The 19,322-nt window shown below is 62.5% G+C and overlaps 2 protein-coding genes across 8 annotated transcripts in view; both read right to left on the bottom strand.

The window, feature by feature from the left end:
- Nucleotides 1-11,306, bottom strand: part of WDR97 (WD repeat domain 97) — a 67,386-nt gene extending 56,080 nt beyond the window's left edge. For 4 of the 5 annotated variants that reach the window (XM_074986434.1, XM_074986437.1, XM_074986438.1 and 1 more), the window contains exons 1-4: nucleotides 9,664-10,031; nucleotides 9,165-9,313; nucleotides 8,007-8,590; nucleotides 7,117-7,238 (exon numbers count right to left, since the gene is read on the bottom strand). In XM_074986434.1, coding sequence (XP_074842535.1) covers nucleotides 7,117-7,238; nucleotides 8,007-8,590; nucleotides 9,165-9,313; nucleotides 9,664-9,697 — 889 coding nt within the window. In that variant the 5' untranslated portion in view covers nucleotides 9,698-10,031. Of the gene's footprint in view, nucleotides 1-7,116; nucleotides 7,239-8,006; nucleotides 8,591-9,164; nucleotides 9,314-9,663; nucleotides 10,032-11,140 lie in introns of those variants that run through there. The other variant, XM_074986435.1, reaches the window with a different exon arrangement.
- Nucleotides 11,307-13,121: 1,815 nt separating this feature from the next.
- Nucleotides 13,122-19,322, bottom strand: part of MAF1 (MAF1 homolog, negative regulator of RNA polymerase III) — a 30,927-nt gene continuing 24,726 nt past the window's right edge. For all 3 annotated transcript variants that reach the window (XM_074986431.1, XM_074986433.1, XM_074986432.1), the window contains exons 3-8: nucleotides 18,784-18,912; nucleotides 18,075-18,240; nucleotides 16,678-16,799; nucleotides 16,033-16,152; nucleotides 15,470-15,589; nucleotides 13,122-15,194 (exon numbers count right to left, since the gene is read on the bottom strand). In XM_074986431.1, the coding sequence (XP_074842532.1) occupies nucleotides 15,173-15,194; nucleotides 15,470-15,589; nucleotides 16,033-16,152; nucleotides 16,678-16,799; nucleotides 18,075-18,240; nucleotides 18,784-18,912 (679 nt within the window). In that variant the 3' untranslated portion in view covers nucleotides 13,122-15,172. The remainder of the gene's footprint in view (nucleotides 15,195-15,469; nucleotides 15,590-16,032; nucleotides 16,153-16,677; nucleotides 16,800-18,074; nucleotides 18,241-18,783; nucleotides 18,913-19,322) is intronic.

The raw sequence follows: 19,322 nt of genomic DNA, 5'->3' as shown, positions 1-19,322 counted from the left end.
CCACCTTGTGGCCCAGGTAGGTCACCTCAGCCATCCCCACCTTGCACTTCCCTGCCTTGATAGTCAGACCAGCCTTCTGGAGTCGGTCCAGCACCTGCTTGACCTGGGACACATGGTCCTCCCATGTCTGGCTGAAGATGCAAATATCGTCCATGTAAGCCAGGGCAAAGCTCTCCATCCCTTTCAGTAGCTGGTCCACCAGACGCTGGAAGGTAGCAGGTGCCCCCTTGAGGCCAAAGGGCAGGACCAGGAACTCGTAGAGCCCCACAGGGGTGATGAAAGCCGACTTCAGCCGGGCATCTTGGTCTAATGGCACTTGCCAGTACCCCTTGGTGAGGTCTATGGTGGTGAGGTAACGGGCTCCCCCCAGCTTGTCTAAAAGGTCATCAGGCCTGGGCATGGGGTAGGCGTCCGATACAGTGATGGCGTTAAGCTTGCGATAGTCCACACAAAACCGAACAGACCCATCTTTTTTAGGGACTAACACCACGGGAGAGGCCCAGGGGCTGGAGGAGGGTTGGATCAGCCCCAGAGCCAGCATGTCTTCAACCTCCCGCTCTATGTCCTGAGCCGTCCTCCCTGTGGCTCTGAATGGCACACACTTGATAGGGGCATGGGTGCCTGTCTCTATTCGGTGGACAGCCAGGTCAGTGCGTCCGGGTCTGTCCGAGAACAGCTGTTGATGCGAATGCAGCACCTCCTTGATCTCCGTCTGCTGGGCAGGGGTCAGCTGGTCTGAGAGGGGAATAGACTCCAGCAAGGAGCCGGCTCCAGTCCTTGTGAGTAAATCCACCAAGGGATCATCCCCCTGCCCCTCCCAGTGTCTGCACACGGCCAGCACCAAGTTCTGTCTGTCCCAGTAAGGTTTCATCATGTTCACATGATAGACCCGGTGGCTGTGGGCCCGGTTCGACAGTTCCACCACATAATTCACGTCATTTAGCTGTTTGACGACCTTGAAGGGCCCATCCCAGGGCACTTGCAGCTTGTTCCGCCGCACAGGTACAAGGACCATCACTTGATCCCCGGTGGCACAGGCTCGGGCCCGGGCGTTACGGTCATACCAGACCTTTTGCTTCCTTTGGGCCATGGAGAGGTTCTCCCTGGCCAGGCCCATGAGCTCGGTGAGTTTTTCCCGGAAGGTCAGTACATACTGTACCACTGACTCCCCTTCAGGAGAGGCCGTCCCCTCCCACTCTTCTCTGAGCAAGTCCAAGGGTCCCCGTACCCTCCTTCCGTACAGCAGCTCAAACGGGGAGAACCCCGTGGATTCCTGGGGCACCTCCCTGTATGCAAACAGCAGGTGGGGTAAGTACTTGTCCCAGTCATGGGGGTATTGATTCATGAAGGTTCTCAGCATCTGCTTCAGAGTCCCACTGAACCTCTCCACCAGTCCATTGGTCTGCGGGTGGTCGGCTGTGGCCCAGGTGTGCCGGACCCCACACTTGTCCCACAAGCTTTGCAGTAGGGCCGACATGAAGTTGGACCCCTGATCTGTGAGGACCTCCTTGGGGAACCCCACTCTGCTGAAAATGGACAGCAGTGCATCCGCCAGGGTGTCAGCGTCGATAGAGGTCAAGGCCACAGCTTCTGGGTATCGCGTGGCAAAATCTACCACTACCAAAATATATTTCTTCCCCGAACGTGTTGCCTTGCTGAAGGGTCCCACTATGTCTATAGCCACTTTCTGGAAAGGCTCCTCTATGATGGGCAGTGGCCTCAAGGCAGCTTTCCCCTTGTCCCGGCTCTTCCGCACCCTCTGGCAGGGATCGCAGGACAGGCAATACAGACGGACAGCTGCAAAGATCCCTGGCCAAAAAAAGTTCTGTAACAACCTTCTCCTGGTGCGGTGGATCCCCTGGTGTCCCACGAGTGGGACCTCATGGGCTAGGTACAGCAGCCTGCGCCGGTACTTTTGGGGGACCACCAGTTGCCTCTGGACCTTCCATGGCTCCGCTTTGCATCTGGGAGCCCATTCCCGGTACAGGAATCCCTTTTCCCACAGGAATCTCTCCCTGCAGCCCTCCCCCAGCTGTGGAGCTGGGCTGAGACTGGCCAGTTCCCTCAGCTTCTGCAAGGAGGGGTCTCTCTGCTTCTCTGCCTGGAATTCTTCCGCTGGGGCAGGGGCGGATGCTACTCCCCCATCCCTGCCTGGCTCCAGCACCCCAGGCCTGTGAGATCTGGTTTTTGGGGGCCCCCTTTCTCTCAGGGTTGGCACCTGTGGCTCCTGTGACTTTGGCTGGGCCTGTACCCCTGAATCTGGGGAGCGCACCCCTCGTTTTCTTTGGCTATGGGTCAGGACCAGGGCACGAGGGCGTTCACCTTGCCAGTTCTCCAGGTCAGCCCCCATCAGTACACCCACTGGCAAATGGCTGTGCACGCCCACTTCCTTGGGGCCTTCCTTGTTCCCCCATTTCAGGTGCACCCTCGCCATGGGCACCTTGAAAGGGGTCCCGTCAATTCCTGTTATCGTCAGGTGGGAATTGGGTATCATGCGGCCCGGTGCCACCACCCTGGGTCGGGCCAGCGTCACGTCAGCGCCTCTGTCCCAGAACCCCGTGACCTTTTTCCCGTCTACTTCGAGGTGTTTGAGACACTTGCTCCACAGAGGTAGTGCCGACCCCACTCTGTAAACTGACCTCTGAGCATTTGGTCCCCCTGAGGAGCTGGTCTGTGGGGCGGACTCGGCCCAATCCGAGTGCCCATTGTCAGCACCACCCGCCTTGGCCGCCAGCCCCTCTGGCTTCTGGGACCCCACCTAGTTGACTCTATGACCCCCCGGCCTGCTTAACCTGTCTGGGAGCCTGGGGCACTGGGCTGCTCTGTGCCCCTTTCGCCCACAGCGGTAACAGCCTGGGTCTTGTTGTGTCCCTCGGGCCGGCTGCTCTGTCCGGGCTCTGTTTGGCTGTCTGGGGGGTGGGTGGCTGGCCCCTCTTTCCTGGGCTTGCCCAAGAGGTGGTCCCCTCTGTCGTACAGTTAGGGACCGGTCTCTCTGAGATTCTCGGTTTCTCCGGGACTCCCTCTCTCTCCGAGACTCCCTCTCTTTGTGGGGCTCACTTTCAAACCTGGCCCGGCTGTTTGTGAAGTCATCTGCCGGTTTCCCTGCATCGTGTGAGTCCCCCGGCTTCCGGTCCACGAGCCACACCCTCAGGTCAGGTGCGCACATCTCGTAGAATCGCTCCACGACCGCCAGCTCGATCAGGTCCTCTACGGACTGGACTCCCATCCCGAACGCCCACTTCCGGTAGTATTGCCTCAGGCGGGCGGTTGTATCTACATGGGTTTCCTCTGGCCTCTTCTGCACCTCCTGGAACTTCTTCTTGTACATCTCCGGAGTCAGCCCGAACTTATGCAGCAGGGCCTGTTTGAACCGTTCATAGTCCCCAGGCTGCAGCCCCTCCAGCTGGCTGAGCACCGCTGCAGCCTTCTGGCCCAGCAGGGGGGTGAGGTGCTGGAGCCACTCATCTGGGGGTACCTCATGCAACTCACAGGCTCGCTCAAAGGCGGTAAGGAACTCGTCCACGTCCCCTCTGTCCTGACACTGGGCCAGCACACGCGTCTCCAAGTGACTGGCCACCCCGAGCCGTCTGGCCCTCTCCCCGCTTACCGCAGCTGGGGCCTCTTGGCGTCTCGCCTCTGCCATGGTTCGCTCATGCTCCCGCTCTCGCTCTCTCTCCTCCCGCTCTCGCTCTCGCTCTGTCTCCTTCCGTTCTCGTTCTTTCTCCTCCCGCTCTCACTCTCTTTCCTCCCGCTGTCTCTCTTGTAGCTGGCGCTCGTGCTCCCTCTGCCGTTCCTGGGCTTCCAGTTCCTTTAATTTCACCTCGAGTTCCAGCCATTGCAGCTCTGCGGTGGGGGACTCTGCCCTCGATGGACCACCGCTAGCTGAGCGCAACCTGGCGGGCACCGCGTCTGTCTGACGGCGTCGAGCCCCTGCTCCTGTCGGAGAATCCGAAACGCTTCCCGAGGCTGACCGGCCACTTTCTGCCGGGACAGGATCTGGCCCCCTGGATCGGTCATTCTCTTCCAGCTGGGCAATCAGCTGGGCCTTGGTCGCCTTTCCCACGGTCAGGCCCCTCTCTCTGCACAGCCCCGCTAGCTCTGCCTTTAGGAGTCGGATATAATCCATCTCCCCGCTATCTCCCGGGGTATCCACTCACCAGCAGCAGCTGCAGGAATGGCTCTGTTCCCCCTCTGGCTCTTGTGAGACTCCTTCCTTCTCTTGTACTCAGTCAGCCACTGCTGGGAGCTCATCCGTGGGTGCAGTGCATCCCACTGCTGACACCAGTGTGATGGGGTTCAGGGGTCCCCCTGCACTACACCCCGTCCGCTGGCAGGAGTGACTCTCACTCAGCAGGTACAACACAAGGTTTATTAGGCAACAGAAGCCCAGTTTCTCACAGAAGCGACAGTACAGCAGCCAGAGACAGCCCTTCCAACCTGTCCTGGGGAGAAGACCCCCAAGGGGTGCCCCTCTGGGGTGTAGCTTCCCCCTCCTCAGACTGGCTGCCTTCCAGCTCTCCCTTTTCCTAGCCTCTAACTGCCGTCCCCCTATTCAAAACCCCAGCTCAGCTCCTCCCTGCTCTTTGTTCAGGGCAGAGGTGTTACCTGCCAGTTGTAGCCCCAGGGTCATCCTTAGCCACTGGGAGCTGCTCTGCTTGCCTCAGACATCCAGCCTGACTCACACATGCACTCCCCCCACTCCATTACACTCGGCTCCTCCCTCCTCTTTGTTCAGGGCTGAGGTGTTACCTGCCAGCCTAGGTTACAGCCCCAGGGTCATCCTTAGCCACCGGGAGCTTCTCTGCTTGTCTCACACACATCCAGCCTGAGTCTCACACATGCACCCCGCCCCAACTCCATCACCCCATGGCAGTGGGGCATTGCTGGCACACGATGGCATATATTGTATTGGTAGATGTGCAGGTGAATGAGCCCCTGATGGTGTGTTTGATGTGGTTAGGTCCTGTGATGACGTTGCTGGTGTAGATATGTGAGCAGAGCTAGCAACCAAGGTTTGTTGCAGGGATTGGCTCCAGGATTAGAGTTATTGTGGTGTGGCCTATAGGTGCTGGAGAGAATTTCTTTCAGGTTGTTGGGCTGTCTGCAGGCGAGGACTGACCTGCCTGCAAAGGTCTGTGACAGTGAGGGATTGTTGTTCAGGGTGGGTTGCAGATCACTGATGATGCGCTGGAGAGGCCTTAGGTGGGGGCTGTATGTGATGGTCAGTGGTGTTCTCTTGTTTTCCTTGTGAGGCCTGTCTTGCAGCAGGTGGCTTCTGGGTAGCTGCCTGGCTCTGTCAGTCTGTTTCCTCAGTTCCTTAGGTGGGTGTTGTAGTTTCAGGAAAGCTTGGTAATGGTCTTGTAGGTGTTTGTCTGATTTGAGGACAATTTATACCTTCGAATCAGTGGCACTGCTATGGGCACCCGCATGGCCCCACACTATGCCAACGTTCTTATGGCTGACCTGGAACAACCCTTCCTCAGCTCTCGTCCCCTAGCGCCCCTCCTCTACTGCGCTGCATTGATGACATCTTCATCATCTGGGCCCATGGGAAGGAGGCTCTTGAAGAGTTCCACCCTGATTTCAACAGTTTCCTCCCCACCATCAACTTCAGCCTGGACCAGTCCACACAAGAGATTCACTTCCAGGACTCTACTGTGCAGAGAAGTGGTGGTCACATAAACACCACCTCATACTGGAAACCCACGGCCTGCAGTGCTTACCGACACGCCTCCAGCTTCCACCCAGGGCACACTACAGGATCCATCGTATAGAGCCAGGCACTCAGGTACAATCACATTTGCTCCAATCCCTCAGACCATCAGGGGCTCTTTCACCTGCACATCTACTGATATAATACATGCCTTCATGTGCCAGCCATGCCCCGCTGCCATATACGCACTTCAGTCTCCCTGGACACTCAGTAACAGACTTAAAAGTAGCCGTCCTTAAGCAAAAAACTTCAGAAACAGACTCCAAAGAGAAACTGCAGAGCTGCAATTCATTTGCAAATTTGACACCGTCAACCAAGGACTGAACAGAGGCTGGGAGTGGCTGGCCCCTTACAAAAGCAGTTTCTCCACTCCTGAGGTTCACACCTCCACATTAGTACTGATAACGGGCCACATCCTCCCTGACTGAACAGACCTTGTCAATTCTGGCCCTCCCCTTGACTCCCTCCTTCTCATAACCCTATATTCAAACCCTCCTCTGGACCCTCCACTCATGCATCTGATGAAGTGGGTCTTTGCCCATGAAAGCTTATGCTCCAAAACACCTGTTAGTCTATAAGGTGTCACAGGGCTTGTTGTTGTTTTTGAAGGTAGACACTAACTTGGCCACCCCTCTGGTACATTGACCCGGAGAGGTGGCAGGGCCTTGGGCACTGGAAGAACCTGTGTGGAGGTGGTGAGGTTGGTTCCATAGCCTCTCAGCTGTGCGAGGAGGGGATGGGCTGTGGCCCACGGGAGGCTGGAGTGTGTGAGGGAATTGCTGGTGGGACCTCTCGCTGGCCGGCGTGGTGACAGCTGTGCTCTGTGTGATGGGTTTGGGGCCTTGTCTTGGAGGACCCCAGACCTGGGCTGTATCTAGCTCTGCCTCCCTCAGCAGTTCACCCTGAATTGACCCCCTGAACGGTGCCCCAGAAACCTCTTCCCTTACACTGTCAGCTGGGGGACACTGCCAGTCCAAGAGGCAAGTTTGCTCCAGGACAAGAGTCTCTAGTTGACGGCCATGTGAGAGCTGGGGAGCTACCTTATAAAAATGTGCATGTAATTGGAGCTACACATCTCCTGGAACTGGAAGGGATGTCACTGAGTCCAGTCCCCTGCCCTCTTGGCAGGACCAAGCATCATCCCTGACATCTATTTGCCCCATTCCCTAAGTGGCTTGCTCAAGGATGGAGCTCACGACCCTGGGTTTCCAAGCTTAATGCACAAGCCACTGTATCATGAGTCCCCACCCCCCGCGTGATGGCAGTGGCAGGGCAGCCTGCATGGGGCCTGAGGGCAGCCCGAGACAGGGATCCGGGCAGGGAACAGCCAGTTCAGATGGCACCCGCTCTGCCCCAGAGGGGGAGGGCGTTTGCAGCACTGGGCTCAGCCCTGCCCCGCTCACCGGTGTGTCCCACGAAGATAGTCTGAATCAGCCACTTCTCGTCCCACACCTTGATGGTGGTGTCGCGGGAGGCGGTCACCACGCACGCCGCTGCCTCACAGTACGCGAGGTCAGTGATGGCCCTGGGAGAGAAGCAGCCTTGAGCCCTCCTGCCTGCCCTGGCTCCCTGCCCCCTCCCGAGGCCCCACAGGGCAACGGGCACCAGTGCAGGCACAGGCAGGGTCACCCTAGGAGCGCACGAGCCCAAAGCACCTGGCTAACAGAGGTGGTGGATTCTCCATCCCTTGCGGGGTTTAACTCCTGGCTGGACAAGGCCCTGGCTGGGATGACTTAGTGGGGCTGATCCTGCTTTAGGCAGGGGGCCGGACTCAGTGACCTCATGAGGTCCCTCCCAGCCCTAGGACTCTCTGATTCTACGATTCTAACTGCGCTGGTGCCTGAGCCTGGGGGTGGAAGCCTGGGGGGCTGGCAGGGCTGTCTCAGTTGTCGTGTCCATGAAACAGCAGCGCCAGGAGCCAGGGAGGTGCAGGGAGGGCCCAGAGAGGGTTCTGTAGAGCCCCAGCCAGGGCTTGAGCAGGCAGTACATGAGCCTGTCTCTCTTTCTGAGCGTAGAGACAAGAGCAGCCTCTGACCGTGGGCTTCAGCCAGATGGGAGGTCTTAGTGCACATGGAGGAGTCCTGGCGCACAGACCTGGCCAGCCGCACCCCATCCACTCCCCCAGGCCAAAGCTGGGCAGCCGCTTCCATCGCTCAGCACCTCAGCCCCACCCCCATCCATTCCCTGGGCAGCTGCCTCCCAGGGCCCAAGCCCTCCTAGGACGGGGTGAAGTTCCCCGGAGGGGCACCCGGGGCTGGCGGGGCAGCGTCCCACTGCCTCGCACAGCCGTTACCTGTTGTGAAGGTCCCGCTGGAAGGTGACCAGCTCCCCCTGGTCAATGCTGAAGACAGCGACCCCAGTGCCGCTGGCAGCGAAGCAAGCCTGGCTGGGGCCGGTGCCCAGGGCCAGGCGGGTGAAGGCATCCCGAGGAGACAGGCCCTGCTGCACGGTGAGCTGGCACTGCAGCTGGTGAAAGCCGTAGCGGAAGGCCCAGACGGACAGGCTGCCCGCACCGGTGGTCACCACCTGGTTGAGCTCGGGGCTGTAGAGACAGCAGTGGACGCCGTGCAGTGCCGACACCTTGGAGAGGACTTCAAAGGCCGGGCCCAGCACCTGCAAGTTGCTCTGGTCCCAGGCCACGTACTTGTTGACTGGGGCGGCGTAGAGCAAGCCAGTGATGGGAGCCGGGGCCGGCACGCCGCGGCTGAGCCAGCCGTCGGCCCTGTGCAGGTGCATCCGGCTCTGCGCGTCCAAGACTGCGAAGAGGCTGGCGCGGCTGTTGTAGGCCACCTGGCGCACGGGCTGGGAGAAGCTGAGGTGGCGCACGTGCTGGAGGCCGTGGGTCAGCTGAGCTGCCTTCAGCTCCTCCTTCTTCATCTGCCAGGAGGAGGGGGAGGGTCAGGCAGCGCTGTGAGCCCCCCCTCTGCCTGCACGGCTCAGCAGGCAATAGGCAGAGGGCCGGGGTAGCCCCAGGTCCCAAAGCACCCTGCGGCTTCCCCAGACGAGGGCGCTGTGGATCCGGCGCCCAGCAGCTACCAGGGAAGCTGGCTGCCCCATGACACACACTGCCAGGGCCCCGGGCCTGCTGCCGGTGGGCTGGGCTGGGCTCCTGTCCGGCGCCCGCCATTGAAGAGCAGCCCCCTGGTGCCCCTCTGTGTGAGGCTCCAGCAGAATGACCTGGAGGGGCAATCGGCCCCAGCTGCAGCCACAGCTGGCCCGGTGAGCAGCCACGCAAGGGCAGGTCACTGCCGCACAGGCCTCCACGGAGGTCAGGGGAAGGCAGGTGCCTGGGCAGGGCAGCGTGAGCTGAGCGGACGGGCGTGGGGGTGTGAGGCCTGGTCATTGTGGGGGAGCAGCTGGCCCAGCCCAGCCCAGCCTGCTCATCACTGCCAGATGCCCCAGCACCCGTGGGACACCAGGCCTCGGGCTGCTCCCCCGCCCCACCTCATACCTTCTCTGTCGTGGCCTGGATGCCCTGCCGGAGCAAGGCCCAGAGCCGGCGGGCACTTGTCGGACAGGTCTCCTCCCTTGGCCCCAGCTGGGCGTTCTGGGGCCTCATGGCGACTGTCCTCACCAAGGCCGCTGCTGCTGGAAGAGAGGCTGGAAACCCCGTCCCATTCATTCACACGCCCCCCGTGTCCAGGCAGCAGGGCTCGCGTGCTCCTGCCCCCTGCCCCGTGCCGGGCACACATCTGCTCTCGGGACTCCCGACACACGGCTGGGGCCCCGCGGGCTCCAGGTAACAGCTGGGAAGATGCATGTGCCAGAGGCACCAGACTGGCGGCAGCAGGAGGGAGGCCATGGGTCAGAGGGACCCGGCTTTGCACCAGGGTCGGCTTGGCCGCCGTGCACAGAGAGGCTGTGCCTGCAGCCTGAGGCATGGAGAGCCATGCAGAGTTAGCAGCCGGGGCTGGGAGGGGCATGTTGAGGGCAGCACTGGGGCAACTTACAGCCAGGAGCCTGCGATTCCCTTCTCTCCACCATGGCTGTGAGCAGCAGCTCCTCCGGTCACCGTCTGTCCCAGAGCCCCGCAGACGGCTCGGCTGGGCCGCGGCGAGTGGCTCACCTGCAGGGCTCTGGGGGCGAGAGGGAGCCACTGCAGAGCCCAGGGCGACCCCCTGCCCAGAGGTGGCACCAGCACCCCCATAGCAACCCCCCCAACTCACCTGGGGGGTCCTGGCAGCTGTGTCAGCCCCCCAGCAATAGCTCACCAGCACACGGGGCACTGGGTCCCCTCCTACCTGCCAGCCCCTCCCTGCCAGCTCTCAGCCCCACGCTGCAGCCAGGGCTGCTCAGCACAGGTCAGCCAGGGCCAACGTCTTCCATGGGCACCGCCTCCCCTCCCCGCTGGCGCCCGAGCTCCCCCACAAACCCCATGGGCGTCACCCCTCCCCCCTGACCCGAGCTCCCCCACAAACCCCGCGGGCATCACCCCTCCCCCCGACCCGAGCTCCCCCACAAACCCCGCGGGGTCACCCCTCCCCCCGACCCGAGCTCCCCCACAAACCCCGCGGGCATCACCCCTCCCCCCGACCCGAGCTCCCCCCACAACCCCCCCGGGCATCACCCCTCCCCCCTGACCCGAGCTCCCCCACAAACCCCGCAGGCATCACCCCTCCCCCCAACCCGAGCTCCCCCACAAACCCCGCGGGGTCACCCCTCCCCCCTGACCCGAGCTCCCCCACAAACCCCGTGGGCATCACCCTCCCCCCCGACCCGAGCTCCCCCACAAACCCCCCGGGCGTCACCCCTCCCCCCGACCCGAGCTCCCCCACAAACCCCGCGGGGTCACCCCTCCCCCCGACCCGAGCTCCCCCACAAACCCCGCGGGCATCACCCTCCCCCCGACCCGAGCTCCCCCACAACCCCCCCGGGCATCACCCCTCCCCCCGACCCGAGCTCCCCCACAAACCCCGCGGGCATCACCCCTCCCCCCTGACCCGAGCTCCCCCACAAACCCCGCGGGCATTACCCCTCCCCCCGACCCGAGCTCCCCCACAAACCCCGCGGAGTCACCCCTCCCCCCGACCCGAGCTCCCCCACAAACCCCGCGGGCATCACCCCTCCCCCCTGACCCGAGCTCCCCCACAAACCCCGCGGGCGTCACCCCTCCCCCCGACCCGAGCTCCCCCACAAACCCCGCGGGCATCACCCCTCCCCCCTGACCCGAGCTCCCCCACAAACCCCGCGGGGTCACCCCTCCCCCCGACCCGAGCTCCCCCACAAACCCCGCGGGCGTCACCCCTCCCCCCCGACCCGAGCTCCCCCACAAACCCCGCGGGGTCACCCCTCCCCCCGACCCGAGCTCCCCCACAAACCCCACAGGCGTCACCCCTCCCCCCGACCCGAGCTCCCCCCACGTCCCCAGCCGGTCCCGAGCCCCTCAGCAGCCGGGCCGGTCGGGTCGGGTCGGGGGTCGTTACCCACCCGGCTCCCGCAGCAGCCGCAGCGCTGGGAACGGCGGGTTGCCGGGGAGACGGTTCTGTTTGGAGCCGCCGGATTTCCGAGCGTGGCAAGGCGGGGGGGCAGGTGTCTGGCCGGGGGGGCAGGTGGCTGGTTTGGGGGTCAATGACTGAGGTGTAGGGGCCCAGGTGCCTGGTGGGGGACAGAGAGGGGTGCAGGGGACCCAGGTGCCTGGCAGGGGGTGTTGATGGGTGTGGGGGCTGCTGGTGTCTGGCGGCAGGCACAGGGAGGTGCAAGGGCCCAAGTGCCTGGTGGGGGGTGTTGATGGGTGTGGGGGGTCACAGGTGTCTGGCGGGGGTGTTGATGGGTGTGGGGGGTCACAGGTGCCTGGCGGGGGTGTTGATGGGTGTGGGGGTCACAGGTGCCTGGTGGGGGGTGTTGATAGGTGTGGGGGTCGCAGGTGTCTGGCGGGGGTGTTGATGGGTGCGGGGGGGTCACAGGTGCCTGGTGGGGGGTGTTGATGGGTTTGGGGGTCGCAGGTGCCTGGCGGGGGTGTTGATGGGTGTGGGGGCCCAGGTGTCTGGCAAGAGGTGTTGATGGGTGTGGGGGTCACAGGTGCCTGGCGGGGGTGTTGATGGGTGTGGGGGCCCAGGTGCCTGGCAGGGGGTGTTGATGGGTGTGGGGGTCGCAGGTGCCTGGCAGGGGGTGTTGATGGGTGTGGGGGTCGCAGGTGTCTGGCAAGAGGTGTTGATGGGTGTGGGGGTCACAGGTGCCTGGCGGGGGTGTTGATGGGTGTGGGGGCCCAGGTGCCTGGTGGGGGTGTTGATGGGTTTGGGGGTCGCAGGTGCCTGGCAGGGGGTGTTGATGGGTGTGGGGGTCGCAGGTGTCTGGCAAGAGGTGTTGATGGGTGTGGGGGTCACAGGTGCCTGGCGGGGGTGTTGATGGGTGTGGGGGCCCAGGTGCCTGGCAGGGGGTGTTGATGGGTGTGGGGGTCGCAGGTGCCTGGCAGGGGGTGTTGATGGGTGTGGGGGGTCACTGGTGTCTGGCAGCAGGCACAGGGAGGTGCAGGGGGCCCAAGTGCCTGATGGGGGGTGTTGATGGGTGCAAGGGGCCCAGGTGCCTGGTGGGGGTGTTGATGGGTGCGGCGGCCCAGGTGCCTGGCAGGGGGTGTTGATGGGTGCGGGGGCCCAGGTGTCTGGCAAGAGGTGTTGATGGGTGTGGGGGTCACAGGTGCCTGGCGGGGGTGTTGATGGGTGTGGGGGCCCAGGTGCCTGGCAGGGGGTGTTGATGGGTGTGGGGGTCGCAGGTGCCTGGCAGGGGGTGTTGATGGGTGTGGGGGGTCACTGGTGTCTGGCAGCAGGCACAGGGAGGTGCAGGGGGCCCAAGTGCCTGATGGGGGGTGTTGATGGGTGCAAGGGGCCCAGGTGCCTGGTGGGGGTGTTGATGGGTGCGGCGGCCCAGGTGCCTGGCAGGGGGTGTTGATGGGTGCGGGGGCCCAGGTGCCTGGCGAGGGTGTTGATGGGTGCGGGGGGTCACAGGTGCCTGGCAGGGGGTGTTGATGGGTGTGGGGGCCCAGGTGCCTGGCAGGGGGTGCTGATGGGTGCAGAGGGTCACAGGTGCCTGGCGGGGGTGTTGACGGGTGCGGGGGGGGGTCACAGGTGCCTGGCAGGGGTGTTGACGGGTGCGGGTGGTCACAGGTGCCTGGTGGGGGTGTTGATGGGTGCGGGGCGTCACAGGTGCCTGGCAGGGGTGTTGATGGGTGCAGCAGCCCAGGTGCCTGGCGGGGGTGTTGATGGGTGCGGGGGTCACAGGTGCCCGGCCGGGGTCTGTCAGTGCCTGCAGGGGCCCATGTGCCTGGCTGGGGTGCGTTAAGGGCAGAGCAGCAGGAAGGGGGATGCTCTCCCTCCAGTCAGCAACTCCAGCACCACCTGCCCCAGGCTGCACCCCTCACCCAGCCTCCCGCCCCCAGCCCCACACGTGGGCTGGATTCTTTACAGGAGGGGGCATCTGTCACAGACGAACTTTATTGGTGTAACGATACATTGTTATGCAGTAAAGTCAAACCTCACAGGGAGTTAAACACGGAACTGCCCCAGCGCCCTGCCAGGCGCGCAGGAGACCAGAACAAGGCACCGCACGCGCTGCCGCTGGGGAGTAGCTACAAGCTCTCGAAGCAGCACAGGGGGCAGCAGCTGTGCCCTACCCGGGGGAGCAGGGACTCCTGTGCCCAGAGACCCGCTGTGCACCACTGGGGCCAGACGGTGACCACAGCACAAAGGCAGGCGCGGGAATGCCAGGTTCTCGGTGGCTGGGCTGCGAATTGGCTCCCAGCTCAGCCGTGGATACTGGGCACATGACCCAGTCTGGTCAGCGTGGTGGAGCTTGCTGTGCTCCCCAGCCCTCTGCCCTCACACCCCTGCAGAGATGCCCCCCGCACCCAGGGGGTGGAGGAGTCCCACCCCGCAGGGCTGGTGCCAGCACGACTCCCCGCCAACGAGTCTGCAAAGGTTGGGAGCTCTGGCCAGAGGGCAGGGGAGGCTGTGCCACTAGCAGGGCTGCTCAGTGCACGTGGGCAGGAGGTTACAGCCATAGCCCCGCGCCAGGAAGAGCAGCCCCTATCCACCTGCAGGTTCCCTCCACCCGCCAGCAAGGCCCAGGCACAAGGGGGCAGATGGTTCCGGTCATGACAGCCCTTGCCAGCAGTGACGGCAGAGCTGATGAGCACTACCCCCGGCCGACAAGCGAAGGACCAATGCCCCCCACCCCTCCATGAAGAGGTGGCTCTGGGGGTAGCCCGCAGGCCCTGGGCTAGCCAGGCAGGGCTCTAGCTGTAGGGAAAGCTGCAGCTCAGCCCCACTGCCCTAGGCAGCTGCTGCCATTCCTGGGGCAAATTCCATCAGTCCAGGTGGAGGCTGGGTGATGAGCCAGCTAAGGTGGCCAAGGCTGGTGCGTGAGCCAGCAGCAGAGCCAGGGGCTGCTGCAGCTTTCCCCAGGGGGCTGAGGGTGGCAGGGCACAGCTGGCTTAGTGAGGGAGGACCTGCCTGTGCTCCAGGGCTGCATCCCACTCCTGCTACGGCTCTGGGACAGGCTCACCCCCAAGGGCGGGGAGAACCTGGCGGCCTGCTGTAGGTGTACCAGTGCTGGGGCCCTGGCTGAGCAGGAGGGAGTTAGAGCAGAGCATGAGTCAGGCCTGGCAGTGCTGAGCTGAGCTGAGCCGAGTGCCCTGCCAACCAGCCCTGCCCTTCTGGAGAGTGGAGCTGCTCCCACCTCACAGCTGCTGCCAGAAGTCATAGGTGGTTTAAAAACAAAACCAACTGGCCAGTGGCCCCCGCCTGCTCTCCCAGCCAGGTCCTCCGCACAGGAGCAGTGCTCAGCAGGACAGCTGCTATGGCCTCCGAGGTGAGCAGGAGCCAAGCAACCCTCCCCACCAGGGGCTCTTCCCTGGGGAGCAGGCTGGTGCCGTGGGGGAGGGGGGCGGATCGCCACCCGTTCTCAGAGGAGATCCAGGTCAGCTCAGCTCAGACAGGGGGTTGGAGGAGGGTGCCCCACCACTGTTGCTGCTGTGGCAGGAGGCCGTTTGCTGGGTCGCTATCAGTAGAAAAGTGCCCAAGGAGCGGCCTGCCCTGCTTCAGAGACAGCAGGAGCAGGACGGTCAGTGCAGCCAGCAGGTCAATTCCTAAAGTGCACTGCAGCGTCTCAAGGCCCTGCACAAGCCTGTGGCGAGCTGGAGCCCAGGCTGGCAGAGAGAGTGCAGCCACTGCAGCCCAATCACACATCACGAGGGACGTGGCTGGAGGGAACCAGTTTGGAGCAGCACCGGCAGCTGAGGGACGTCTGCAGCCCAGAGGCACCAGTTGGTTTCCACACCCACTGCTGTGATGCAGGCGCTAGGGGTGCTCCAGAGCCCCCAGCGCCGAGAAGCAGAGCAGTGCTGCAGGCTGGGTGCATGGGAGAGATCAGGTGATGGCCAGGGCGGGCCCATCCTCCACGCTGACGCACTGAAGACTGGAGGGCGGGCTCAGCGGGGCGAAGTACTTCTTGGAGCTTGTGTGACGCTCACATGCAGATAACCTGCACCCTGCAAATAAGCACAGCTGTCACTGCTCCCGCGGCCGCCAAGGGCCCACACAACCTGCTTTGGGGGAGCACAGCTGGCCACAGCCTAGAGCTGCCCCGCCCCGCCCCGCCCCGCGGCTGCAAAGGGAGCAGCCAAGTGCCCCTCCACCTGTACAAGTTTCAACTCAATAAGGCAGGGCTGGAAGCTCTGGTCCCATCAGGGCAGACGGGCTGTCAAGTCCTGGGGGCAGCCCTGCGCCACGCACGCCCTGCCAGCCGAGCGCCGAGCTCACACACCTGTCCTCCTCGATACTGCTGCTTTCCTTGTCGTAGGCATCCATGCTCCCCTCCTTGTCGTCTTCCCCCAGATCCATATCCAGCTCGTTCCCCGACTCCGAGCGAGGGTACGTGGACCCACTGGGGAAACAAAGAGCAGAACCTCTGCTAAGGCACAGACTCACTGACACCAGTCGGCAGCACCAGCCTCTTGGCGGGAATCCTGCCTGAACTGAGCAAGGCCCCCATTTGCCCAAGTCAACCCCCAGCTGGCAGAGGGAGGACGGGCTTGTTGCAGGGAAGATGCCCTTTAGCGAGGGAGGGCCTGAGTGCCAGGCAAACAAGTCCCTCTCCCTGGAGCTGCAGCACCCACCCAATTTGTCCTTCAACATGAAAGAGAAGCTGTACGCTGCAGGAAGATCAAAGAGACCAGGGTGCCCTGACAGATCTGTCCTTCCCTCTCCTGGGGAAGTGGGGTGCAGCTCTAGCTCAGGGCACTGCTGGGAGTGCTGGGCCACAGGGATCCCCATGCAGGAGGCACTGCTTTCAGGCAGGATCACTGCTCAGCAGTCGGGCAGCCTGACCTGATGGAGCGGCAGGTGAAGAAGACAATTCTCTTCAGTCTCTTGTTGTAGAAGAAATAGTTGAAGGACCAGAGGCTGCCTTCTTCGCCAAAGGGGTCCGAGTCCAGGTCTGGGTTGTAGCTGCAACACCAATGGTGCAGGGGGTGAGAAATGCTCTGCCTCGGGTTGCCTCTATACGAGGGGCTCGCAGCACCCAGATTCCTGCTCTTAGCCTAGGCACGCTGCTCACTCAGGCCTGGCACGGATGAGACAGAGCAGAGCCAAGTCTTGACACTATGTGGCCAGAGCACCAGACAACTGGTAATGACCCAGCCACCCCCACAGACCAACCTCCAAAGCAGGCTGGTGCCAGGATCAGTGTCATGCAGAGAGAAACTGATGCAGGTTGATAGCCTGTTGGGCCAGCAGTCCAGCCCTCAGCTACCTGAGCAGCGAGCTCATGATGGAAAAAGTGTGGGATCCTCCCTTTCTGTCTACCTCGACAATGGTGCCCCTGCAGCCATGCCAGCACCGGCAAGCTGTTCCCCAGGATCAGCCACGCTACGCACACCCAGCCTTGAAGACAGCCCCTGTTCCGTATTCCCCAGTGGCACATGGCCGGGCCACTGCAGGGCCTGGGGCTGCCCTATGTCTAGTGGGACAGACCTGTAAATGTCACACTCTGAGAGACAGATCTCTTCATCCACAGCATCCCACAAGTGAGGCTTCAGGGCGTTGAAGTCCTCCCGGACTGCTGAGAAGAGGCTGCAATTCACAGCATTCACCACCTGGAGGAGACCACGACACGCACCTGTCAGGACCCTGAGCTTTCCAGAGAGGAGCAAAGCATCCCTGCACAGGGGCTCTGCCATGCCTGGGACAGGGCCCAACTCCACTGCACCCCAGGGGCCAGGTGGGCATGTCCAGAGAGTCTGGAGGGGAAGGCTGGGACACTGGCAGGCCCTGAGGCCTCTCTCTTCCAATGGGAAGGATCCATTGCTTCCCAGGGCACCTGCTGGAAGGTAACATCAGACCAGGCAAAGCAATTGGTAGTCACACAGCACTTTCCACGAAAGTCAAGTGTCACTGGGAGGCCAGGGGGCAGGAGGAGGGGAAGCAGCACCAAATCCAGAATACAGGCAAGGACGCCAGACGGATGCTGGGCAACGGGCACCCGCGTTGGGCACAGAGAAAACCTCGGGAGAAGCAGGAGAAGATGCAGGAACACACTGTGGGGCAACAGGAGCAGCGGGGGGCCTGCTGCTGCCACAAGTCCCATCATACATCAGATTACAAGGAGCTGCGCTTGGCTCCCCTGAAGCTGTCTGGGAACAGGGCACACTACCCCACCTCTCACCAGCAGACGCAGCCGGCTCAGTGCCCAGGAGCACTCTGGGAGCTCTTTGCTCTGTCAGGGTAAAGCATTACCCACTTCTCGGGGCAGCGGGGAGGAGGGGCTGGGCAGGTAGGGTAAACCATAGAGCAAGAGGGTCTCAAGCCACTGGAAAAGTCTAACTCAGCCCCCACTTCTACCCAACCAACAGCAATGCCATGCCAGGCCCCCATCCCCACGGACAACCCTACTACCAGGGAACAGACCAGTCTAGCTGAGCCAGCACAGCCCAGGAAGTCAAACCCCTCAGGCACCCTCCCAGGAAAATGGCTGAGGTCACAGAGCTGCTGATTTTACATGGGCAGTGCTCAGACTCGGCGGTGACGGTCGGTGGGCCCGTCCCTGCAAGCCGCACAGGACAGGCAGAACTTCACTCCGGGGCAGAGGGAGCAGAAGGGGAAGGTGTCACATAAGAGATGGCAGAGCATCTCATGGGGAAGAGCTGGGCTGCAGCCCCCCTCACAGTGGGTGGACATCAGAGATCTAAACCCCCGGGTGGGTCCCTGGGGGCCCCCCCAACATACTGAGCTGGAGGGAGGCCCTTTTCAGCTGGTCTGAGAAGGGGCGGGACAGGCAAGACCCCCAACTCTGCCACACTCCACCACCAGGAGCCCTCTGCCCCCAGGCTACCTCTGAGGGAGCCTGGCTGTGCTAGTGCTCCCACCCGTACCCAGTTGAGGCTCGGCTCCCTGCTGAACTCGTGGCTCTTGGCAGCACTGAAGTCGTAGTCGGGCCGGAAGGACTCATTGAGCGTAGCGATCAGGTAGAAGAGGGTCTTGCGGCTGCACTTGTCATTTAGGGGCCCCTCTTCATCCCTGCTCTGACTCTTACTGAGCCTGTCAACACAAGACAGCTGGTGGGCAGCGCCTGCCTGCCTGCCAGCCACCCACAGGAGGCAGTTGCCAGCAGTGCCCCTCCACTCCCAGGGACAGGAATCCATCAGGAACAGCTCATCAGCTTTGGCCCCAGGGACATCCTCAGGTCACCCTGCACCCCTCAGGACAGCATGTGGTCGAGGCACTTCCCAGACGGCCTGAGCCGAATGTGCACTTAGACCCACCACAACCCAGGGGCACTCAAGGTGCTCAGCATGCCAAGCTGCACATTCTACCTGCACAGAGGGGGGACCTGGGAGACCATAGGCCCCACGCACACCGCTGCACCTCAGCCTCTGAAGCTCAGGAACAGGGAGCGCTAGCTCCAGGCTGCCCGTCCATAGTGGGACAAGATCAGCTGCAATGCCTGGGCCATCTTGGGGCCACACCACATGTCTGAAAGGGGGCTTCTGCCCTAGCCCCTTGCTACCTCTTTTGCAGGGCCTCCCAGCAACTCCCTGCAAAAGTCACATGCTGCCCAGTCCCCAGCCCAGCCTGGCCTACCTGCTGGGGCTGATTCCTGCGGTTTGTGGCGGTGAGAGTGCTTCAAGAACATGAGGCTGGCCCTCTTGGCAGAACTGCTTGAACATATGCTTGTCATCACCCGCCATCTTACAGGAGTAACTCTCAATTCTGCAAAGAGACAACACTGCGTGAAGCAGGGCAAGGACTCTGGGCCCACACCTCTCCTCGGAGCAAGCATGGTAAGGGAAAGGCAGGGGACCAGTGCTGGGCACCTGGCCCCAGTACACAAAGAGATCGTCACTCACAGCACTGGCACCGAGCAGGGACAGGCCAAGAGGAGCCGAAGCACTTCCAGCACAGACACAGGAGTCTTGGAAATCTCCTAGGCTATAGCTACACTTGCCCTGTACTTCGAAGGGAGACTTTGGGGAGTAAAGGCACTTCGAAGCGCCTGCAGCTACACAGCATGCCGGCACTTCTACGTTTGACACTTCCAAGTTGCTGTGGGGGAGCATCAGCCTAATGAAATGCTGCATATTTGTCGCAGCACTTCATTAGTAATCTCTCATTAGCCTGAT

Source organism: Carettochelys insculpta, chromosome 2 (genome assembly GCF_033958435.1).
Source record: "Carettochelys insculpta isolate YL-2023 chromosome 2, ASM3395843v1, whole genome shotgun sequence".
NCBI classification, from domain to species: domain Eukaryota; kingdom Metazoa; phylum Chordata; order Testudines; family Carettochelyidae; genus Carettochelys; species Carettochelys insculpta.
This window is presented reverse-complemented; position numbering and strand designations above follow the sequence as displayed.